The sequence below is a fragment of the Gobio gobio genome (genome assembly GCF_949357685.1).
Source record: "Gobio gobio genome assembly, chromosome: 4".
In the NCBI taxonomy this organism is placed as follows: Eukaryota; Metazoa; Chordata; class Actinopteri; order Cypriniformes; family Gobionidae; genus Gobio; species Gobio gobio.
This window is the reverse complement of record NC_137100.1, coordinates 48,516,924-48,527,200: the sequence shown is the minus strand read 5'-3', so window position 1 is coordinate 48,527,200 and position 10,277 is coordinate 48,516,924. Positions and strand designations below refer to the sequence as shown.

Genomic DNA, 10,277 nt, shown 5'->3' with positions numbered 1-10,277 from the left:
AGCCTATACTTAATAAGATTAGGGGGGAAAATGCCCTACCTTTATAAAAGGTAAAAATATCAAATATGCAGATTTAAATACATCAAAGCTGATTGAACACTGGTGAGAATATTGCTTCAGAATAATGATATTTAACTCTGCAGATCATCCTGATAGATAACCAGAATTGTAAGTCAGAATTAATTAAAATGCCACATCCCATACTGTTTATTTTTTATTATTTTTAGAATATAGACATTAAGAGAATAAACTGTTATGCAAGTACTTTTACTTTTAATACTTAAAAGTACATTTCAAATCAGGTACTTCCTCCACCACTGCATAGTGATAAAAAGAATAGTTTGCAAATTTTTACTATTTTTTACTACAGTATAATGATCTAGAATTTTTGTTTTCAAATATAACTTCAATATAACTATCTCTGTGTCTGGTTTAAATGTTTGAAAATTATAAACAGTTAAAAACACTTTAGAACAGTAGTCAAAAAGTAATCAAATGTAATCAGCTACATTATACAATAAAGTAATTGACGTAGTTATTATTACATTTTATTATTACATTATTATTACATTTTAAATATAGGGTAACCATTTCCAAAGTAACCTTCCCAACACTGTGCATTTGTCGATAGTAATTAAAACTGTGGGTTCACTTAATTAACCTTCACAACATGCACCACTGCCAAGTTTTCTATATATTGTAATTATGATGTTAACTTTTAATAATTACTCTAATGAGTTCATTGTTACTTCCTTAAATTAATACATGATGTTAGCTAACTGCGTGATTTGTATTATCTCAGAACTGTACAATTACTTGGTCATCTCTGATAGCAGATCAGATCACTCTGAATTGTAATGTAGACACATGCATTTTCTGTAAAGATGATAATTAAACTGTAATGTGAAAATCGCTATACAAATAAATGTGAATTTAATTTAATTAAACTGATGAACAAATAAACTTTTTAATCTGTCAGAGCTTTTTTTTTTCCCGAAAGTATTATTATTTAAGTTTTTTTTTTATTTGATTTGACCATTAAATGTGGGGTCAGATTTCATATTCTTTTTAGTTATCAATTCAATCCTGGCATATATATATATATATATATATATATATATATATATATATATATATATATATATAATTTATTATTCACAATAAAATTATATTACTCCCAACATTAGATCATGTTTAATTTACAATAAATAGTGTTTTGTTTTAATGCAAAGTGCCATTTCTTTGCCTTCCTTTTCACCAATTCAAGTGCTGATAACTGAGTTTTAGCCAGCATTTGAGAGAAGGTTCACTTTAGTGAAGGTAAAGAAAAATGTTGATAACTGTTATGCTGCTACAGTAACAATAATAATAGACTCTGTTTGTATCTCACATTGAATCCATTTAATCATTAGACTTTGTTTTACTGCATTTACATGTCATCCTTCAGTTAGTACAAATGTTGTGTAGCTGATGGAAAAATATTTGGCAGGTCTTGTTCTTGCATGTTTCAGTTAACAGCTGCTATAAGTTTGGACGAACATCAGCGTAGTTTTTTATAATTTGAGAGAAGCGAAGGATTTTGACCCTGTCTTTGTGAGGTATTTGGTCCTGCCACAGATATTCAGGTGAGAGCACTTTGGTGGGTTTGTTATATAGGAAGTACTTGTTCAAATGAGACTCCTCCTGCCATGCTGCCTCAATGGATTTAGATGCATCAATGTCCAGCTGCTCCCGGCAGGTTTTAGCAAGCTGATATACATCTTCCACTAAGCCACCGATCACAGCCCCTCCATAATAATAATCACCCTCAGAATAAGGAATGAACGCTTGAGACTCTGGCCTGCGTTCATATGTGAATTGTTCACGAGGTGTTTGATAATAACCAGGATGTATCACACCTACCAGACGACCCAAAGTCTCCACCCCCCAGTGACCATAAAACTTTGAATCCACATCAAGGCTGAAAACGTAGTCGGCTTCATTGATCAATCGACTCTCAATCAGTTTCTCCAGTCTTGCCATCCTGCTCAAACTGATATCCTGCCATCTGTTAGAACTAGGGACTATCAACACAGTCAGATTATGTTCTTCACCCATTTTCACTGCAGGAACCTGTTCTGGTTGATCAGTGAACACATAATAATGCACACGAAATCCAACAAAGTAATTCTGCTCTGCAGACTCCAGGAAAACTTTAAGAAACTGTGTATACCTGAAAAAAAGAGAGAGTGAGAGTGACAAATGTAAATTTTTGGCAACTTATTCACAAAGACCAGAGGACAAACTCCAATATACTGTACATTCAAAACCATACAAAAAACTAGATGAGGGGCGTCCAATCCTGCTCCTGCAGAGTTTAGCTCTAACACATCTTGCCAATCTGTCACATTTTTAATAGATGTCTGATTGGTGGTGAGTGTCCAAAACTTTGGAAGGAGGGTAAGATAATTCCTTTACCCAAAGACACAAAATTAACTTTCTGTGGCCCAAATAGTAGGCCTAATAAGCATTTTGCCTATAAGTAAATTATTGGAAAAGATTGTATTTAAGCAAGTGCAAGATTATTTTTCTAAAAATGATTTGACTACGATGTTTCAGCATGCTTATAGGTATGGTCATTCCACCTGCACTGCAATGACTCAAATGTCGGATAGCTGGCTAACATCAATTGATAATTCAATGCTAGTGGGTACACTACTACTGGACTTCAGTGCTGCCTTTGATGTGATCGATCATGAAATTTTGATTTCCAAACTTATTAGTTATGGTTTTACTTCCTCAGCAATCAAGTGGTTTAAGAGCTATCTGTCGGAGAGGTCGCAAAGAGTTTATTTTAATGGTGCATTATCTTGTAGCAGGTCCTTGGAATGTGGTGTTCCTCAAGGAAGTTGCCTCGGACCTTTGTTATTTTCAATTTTTACAAATGATATGCCGTATATACTCAGTAAGGCTACATTGACTATGTTTGCTGATGATACTACTCTTTATTATGCAGCCTCTACATGTTCAGAGCTTAATCAGGTTCTGTCTTGTGAGATTAGCAAATTGTATAACTGGATCAAAACAAATAAACTTGTTCTAAATATTTCCAAAACTAAGAGTATAATATTTGGTTCTAAGTATAGAGTATCTGATAATCCTAAAATTAATATACAAGTAAATGGTCAAAATATACAGCAGCTAAAAAAGGTGAAGCTTTTTGGACTTTGGCTTGATTCCACATTGTCATGGTCTGATCACATTAACACAGTTGTTGCTAAAATGGGTAGAGCTGTTGCAGTTACACGTAAATGTGCACAGTTTCTAAATTCACATCTGTTTAGTCGTGTTGTTTGTACATTGGTTTTGTGTCATTTGGATTACTGTTCTGTTGTATGGTCTGCTGCATCAAGTAGTCATTTAAAAAAATTACAAGTGGCTCAAAACAAGGCTGCAAGTTCTCTTCGAGAACTAGTGTTGCAGTGATGCATGAACGTCTTGATTGGCTGATGGTCAAGGATAGACTATCTGTTAATATGTTAGTATACCTTCATAGAATTATTAATACTCGGACATTTTTTTATGATAATATAATTTACTATTCAGATATGCATTCACATTACACAAGAGGGGTGAATAGTCGTCAGATTTCTTTACCCCTACCTAAATCTGACTCTATGAAGAGGACCATTTTTTATAGGTCAATTGTGTTTTGGAACAATCTTCCAGTTGGGGTTCGTGAAATCAAGGGAAAAACTGGTTTAAAAAAAAGACTAAGACTGTATTTGTTTTCAATATCATAATATTGTCTGGCTTGGTTGAGTGAGGTTGTATTATGTGCTATGTTGTAGCACAACATAGACATAAAGAGTTAGCACAACTCTTTCATTATTTTATTTTACATATGATATATTTGGAGTAATTGTGATTGTAATTATTGGGTTTTGTATGTATTGTTTGGACCCCAGGAAGACTAGCTGTCGTCTTGGCGTCAGCTAATGGGGATCCTTTTAAATAAACAAATAAATAAACATCTGCCCTGGTGTAATGTCGAGTTGAACTCAGACATGAGGGTATTCAAGAGAGTAGGTAACGTACCGTCACATAAACCCTGAACTTGGAACAAGTTGAACGCTGAATTAGGGTTTTAGTTACAAATTAAATAAACCACATTTTTCAGGTAGGTTTATTTAACATGTATAGTTTGCATTTATTTAACATCTTTTGTTTTTTGATAAACATTAATGACACAGACTGATATTTGTAGGCTGCTGTCACTTTAAGACCAAACGCTAGTATCTACTCATTGATATATGTAAATGATCTCTATATAGATCAGTGGCTGAAACACATCCAGTTTTCACCAAGCTGTTTACGTTTACTTAAGCAATAACCGACTGTATTTACGTGAGATACTTCATATGATGGTATTGACAACTGTGTGTCTGTATTTGAGCATTCAGGCGCAAAAAAGAAGTAAATTCGGGATGGTGCACTGTCTGAGAGAGCACTTCTGGTGTGTGTCATTCAGCGCGATGCCACATTGACTTCTTTTTTTCCATGCGCAGAACTTAATAACATAATAACTGACTTGATCTCCTCCACGCTCTCTAATATGCTGGCTTTACTAACTGCAAATTGTCGATAACGAATTTTGAATGGATGGTAATTTTGTTCTCCAAAATAGGCAATACTATGACGAGATTGGCACCTTTGATTAGGCTATTCTCGCGTGACAGAAGACTGCTGCTCGCTTTTATATGATCACCTAGTAAAGAAAGAAGGAATACCGGACGAAACATGATTTTTTTTCATAATAAGTCAGGACACTAAAAATAGATCTGAAATACAGGACCGCCTGGGAAATACAGGACTGTCCCAGGAAAAATGGGACGTCTGGTCACCATGGTCACGCAGGAGTCACCATAGAAACAGACGATAAGTAGCAGCATGCCATACCTCTTTCTTCTTCATTTGTTTAATGGCAATTTAATCCATTTTCGAATAAGGCTGTAACATAACAAAAGTTGAGCGCTGTGAATACTTTCCGGATGCACTGTATATCTTAAAAACATTTTATCGAGGAGGCTCACAGAAAGTCTTGCCACTCGAAAACTGCTAACCCGCAGTGCTCAGAGGAGAGAAGCTCAGCAGGCTCAAGCCTCCTCTACAACCTGCTCCTCGGAGGAGGAGGGCCACAAGTGGCGACGCTAGTCATCTGGCCCTGTCTTTGGTCATGAGCCCAAGATAGGCCAGGTCCCCCTGACGGTTAGGGTGCAGACCCAGGCCGGCACGGTATGCTGCCCGCACCTTCACCTCCTTAAACTTATTGACCACAGCCTCAACGGATGTGCCCTTCTCTTTCAGCCCAATGCTGGCCATGTTCATCCACAGACGTCTCTTCATGGCCAACATTGCAGTCTGTTTTGTGGTGCAGTGCAGCTCAGCCATCACATCAAGGGAAAGACCCTGACCCTGGTCCAGGTCCCTCAGCAGATTGTCTTGGTATACTTGCAGCACTACCATAGTGTGCAAAGCAGCCCAAGCCTGACCCACTGATGTGTATACCTTGCCATTTAAGCGAGATGTCATTATAAGGGATTTAGATGACAGAGACAGAGCCTTCAGAGTTGATATTTCCCCCTTTGAGAGATAGGCCTAGCTCGAGAGCGTCTCTTCAATGGGAGGCATCGACATGTATCCATGCTCACGGATCCCCTCGACATTGGAATAATTAGAATGCTGAAATCGATGGATGCAGGCTGAATATGGCTTTCCAACAACTCTGCAGGCGGAGAAGGCTGTTATTTCTACCTCTTCATCAGCCATATTCTGCTCATCCTGGCTTAAATGGATAGTTCACCCAAAAATGAAAATTCTGTCATCATTTATTCACCCTCAAGATGTTCCAAACCTGTATGAGTTTCTTTGTTCTGCTGAACACAAAAGAAGATATAGAAGGTAGAGCAATCATTGACTACCATTAGCCGCGTTTCCACCGAAATTACCCGGAACTATTTGTACCAGGAACTTTTTTCCCAGGAACTTTTTCTCCCCCAGACCTGCTACAATCTGCGTTTCCACCGCGGTCTATAGTACCGGGAAGATTAGGCAAATTAGTCCGGTGACGTTGGAATGCACGCGACTGCTCCTCCCAGTCACCGACGGACAGTAATCACTTTTGCGCGATACTGTCTGCAACAATAACAAGTGGAGGTGATGCAAGCAGCGCTGCTTTTGCTGGTATACACATTACCAACACTGCTTATTTAAACGTGCACTTTCACCTGGTTTGACCATTTTAATGCAAAATAGGATGATGGGCAATCCAAAATCTGAATGTGTTGTAATAGCTCAATTCCAAAACAAAATATTTTCTATAAAAGGATAATGAGGTTTCAGTCATTCATGACAGATGTGTGAAAAGTTAATTGAATGAAAACAATAGACTGAATTAAGCGGTTGAAAGATTAGGTACTAGACTACAAGTATTTTATTTTTTATCACAATAACATCTCTTAACATTCACAAAAAACAAAACAAAAAAAAATCACATGACTAGTATTACAATATGCTTCATTAAATGCATAATTTTAGAGACTTCTTCCTCAAATTTGAAATGAAGCAGGACCACACTTATGGCTTCACTTAAGTTGTGGTTATAAGTTATTATACTACATTCACATAGTTATACATTTAAAAATATAATATTTGGGTTTTCTAGATATGTTTATGTGCATATTCAGAAAGACTTGCGAGCAGCAGCCCTTTTATTTGCTTCCTACACTATATGAATACAATTAGAATGTGGTTATATAGTTAGAATGTGGAAATTAAAGACAGTGACATTTTACACATTTTACTTTATTTTAGACAGATTAGTTCTTAAAATAAAAGTGTGCAAAGACAAATAAATTACTAGAACAATAAAATTAAAATATAAAATGTGAAAACAACAATATAAAAAAAAGTTTATTTTTCAGTAACCTGTCCAAGAGCTGTGCCAACACGTACAATATACAGTATAAAGTACAAATGTGGTAGTGCAAATGCTTCATTCAAGCGGCTGGTCATTGTGGCTACTTCTTGAACGACTGGACAAACTGTCCAAGAACAGACAGAAACCCGGTCTGAAAGTCCCTCTGCTGGCGTCAGCTTTCTTCCGCTTTTGACTGGTGGAATGCCAACTCTTGCCTCCTCATCTCTCCTCGGCCTGGCTCTCAAGTAACAGCTGAATATATTGGTCACGCTGTTCTTGTCCATGCTGCAGGACGGCCCGATTAGCATCCTCCATGTCCCTCAGTGCATCAAGAAAGTCAGTCCCTTTTCCTTTTCTCTAAGTAGAAAAATTGCACAGAAACACATGGAAATTAATACACAAGGCAACCATGAAACAATAGAAACCATCAATTAATTATTTAAAGTGTTTTCACTACAAATAATGAACAATTGTTTGCCCAGCTTGAACAATGCCCAGTGTGCAATTTTTATCATGGGCAATTTAAGTTTACAATTAAAAACAACAAAACTACTCAAAACCATTAAGGATTACACATCAGTTTTTAAATATATACACATTTTTGTCAGCTTTATACCTCAGCGTGTGTGTGTGTTTCGGCAGGAGACACGGGATGAGGGCTAACGTACTGGTGACCGCGGGGGAAAACACGCTGGTCTCTGGTCATTGGGGCCACTCGTTACGTTGAAAAAAGTTACTGCAACGTGTTTAAACACTGCAACGAGTTTAATAGATGATACCAAGATGAGATATTTACCTTCAACCCACTCGGATTCCTGGATGGTTTCCAACAACGCACTAGCCGAGTCTTTTGTTACAGCTGCACAAGAAAAGGGCGGTCTGTGTCCCAACAACGCGTCCAGGCTGTCATACCACTTGTTGATACGCCGGTCGGAACCGCTCCGGTTGTTATGATCCTTTAATTTCTTGTAATCTTGTCTTCATTTCTTTAACTTCTCTCTGCACTGTTTTCCAGTGTGACTGGAACCGAGTCGATATCTTCAGGTATACCTTTTCATTGCGGGTCGCTGTTGCCAGTTCCCGCTGGATGTCCTCCTCCGCATATATGCTCAAAAAAGCCTGAACCTCGTCGTCGGTCCATCGGTCGAATTTTTTGTTGAACTCCATTGTTGCAAAGAAAATATTTACTGAACGCAGAACCCACCTTGCAAAAGACTTGTAAAAAATGGCGGTGAAAAAAAAAATGCTGCGAGAGCTCAACCAATCAGCATGTTCAGCGCCCAAGTCCCACCCCCGAAAGTTCCCGACCTTTTAAAAAGTACCACCTCACAAGCAGGGCCGTTTGGAGGGGGAAATATTTACCCGGAACTTAATTTAGACCCTGGTTCCTGCGGTCAAAACACACCGAGTTCCCCCCCAAAGTTCCTAGTTCCGGGGGAAAGTTCCTGTGGTGGAAACGCGGCTATAGTAGGGCAAAAAAATACTATGGTAGTCAATGGTTGCTCTATCTGCTTTGTTACACACATTCTTCTAAATATCTTCTCTTGTGTTCAGCAGAACAAAGAAACTCATACAGGTTTGGAACATCTTGAGGGTGAATAAATGACGACAGAATTTTCATTTTTGGGTGAACTATCCCTTTAAGCACAGCAGAGCACTGCCTGCTGGATCAGAGGAAATAAGAGATAATACATCCACCTCCAGCAGATCGCTCTTGTCAGCCACAGAGGAGTGTGAAAGGACTACACCCCTTTCAAACTCCTCATCAAACTCCACCTGAGGCCCCCACAATCTGAGTTTCCTCCTTGCCTCAGCGACATCAGGTCCTGAGTCACGGGGTACAAGGTGTTCGTCCCGGCTCCCTCGAGAAGAGGGACAAACAAGAGCGGAGCTTTTTCATAGTCAAACGCTCGCAGTGCACACATACAGCGTCCTCATGGACTCTTCACCCAAACAAACAGCACAAAGATTGTGTGTATCATCTGGTGTCAGATAACAAGGACATGGATCAACACACTTGAGACATGATGCGACATGTTAGCAGTCATGTCCGGTGTAGACCCGGTGTAAGCCTAGCATTTGTCATTGAGCTATAGCCAATAATGTCTTAATTCGCCTGTGTGTAGCACTTTGCCTTTAATAACTTGAGATTTTGGCAAGATGACATAAAAATGTCCAACCATCAGCAGTGCTGAAAGGGCATTCTTGTTTATTTAATATCGTTTAAATTTCAAGTCAATGAAGATCAAAGATAGAAGAGATATGAACTCACTTTCCAAGAGCGAAGACTGTAGTTGCTATGGTGATGTTTTTTTGTCTGTAGATTAAATCAATCAGCATGGGATCAAAAGTTCCTTCCCATACAATTGGGACTAACCATGGTGTTAAGGCAACAGGTTTGCCATCTGGGCTGTTTCAAATAAATTCACATACATATGCATGAAATGCAAATCCAAATGCATAATTATATAAAATAAATATATATTTATATAAAAAGAACTGTTTATGTTCTTACCTCACTACAATAGGCTGTTTGTATGAAAGCCTGTATTAAAAAAAAAAATCAATTGTGAACAGTTGTGATGCTTTGTATTCCCCTACACTCACAGCTTGTTTCCCTTATTACTGTTTTGACTTCCACCTACTTTTCAAAAGTCTTTTCTAGATTATGTGTCTTACTGTGGGCTTAACATGGATCTCAAGCTATTAATTGACTTTCTTATTGTTAAAACATTGCAGCGCATTCACAAAAACTATACAAGCTACCAGTTTTAACAGTATTAAGTTTTATATGTTATATAGAATATAGTATTAGCACAAAATTCAGAAAAAGTCAAATGCAAAAGGTAAAACTGAAAAATTTAGGCAAAATTAAAAGAGATCCCCTTCCTTGTCCTCTTTCCATTTAGAAAGTGTTAAGACAATCTAGATCAGGGTTATTCAAATCTTGCCCTGGAGGGCCAATGCGCTGGAGAGTTTAGCTCCAACCCTGATCAAACTCACCTACCTGTGATTTTCTAAAGAACCTGAAGACATTGATTAGCATGTTCAGGTGTGTTTGAATAGGGTTGGAGCTAAACTCTGCAGCGCATTGGCCCTCCAGGGCAAGATTTGAATAACCCTGATCTAGATCAATGACTTCCTCAAATCCTAACATTTCCTCTCCAACTCCCATACTTACATTACATACTTTTGTTTACGGGCAGTTCCTTTTTAAAATAGAGTTAAACGACTGCCATTTCATAAAATATAGAAATGTATGGGTTAAGTGGATTGCATTTCCCGGGCTCTGAATAAAATCCTGTTTCCAAAAACGTCT

General features: G+C 37.9%; 1 protein-coding gene across 1 annotated transcript; it reads right to left on the bottom strand.

Annotated features, from left to right (window-relative positions):
- Positions 1-1,521: 1,521 nt before the first annotated feature.
- On the bottom strand, positions 1,522-9,651 carry LOC307125432 (globoside alpha-1,3-N-acetylgalactosaminyltransferase 1-like; the record flags this gene model as incomplete). Its single annotated transcript, XM_079815282.1, has 4 exons — positions 1,522-2,212; positions 9,231-9,368; positions 9,474-9,503; positions 9,638-9,651. 4 exons carry the CDS (start codon positions 9,649-9,651, stop codon positions 1,522-1,524), a joined length of 873 nt encoding a protein of 290 aa, XP_079671408.1.
- Between the last annotated feature and the right edge of the window lie 626 nt (positions 9,652-10,277).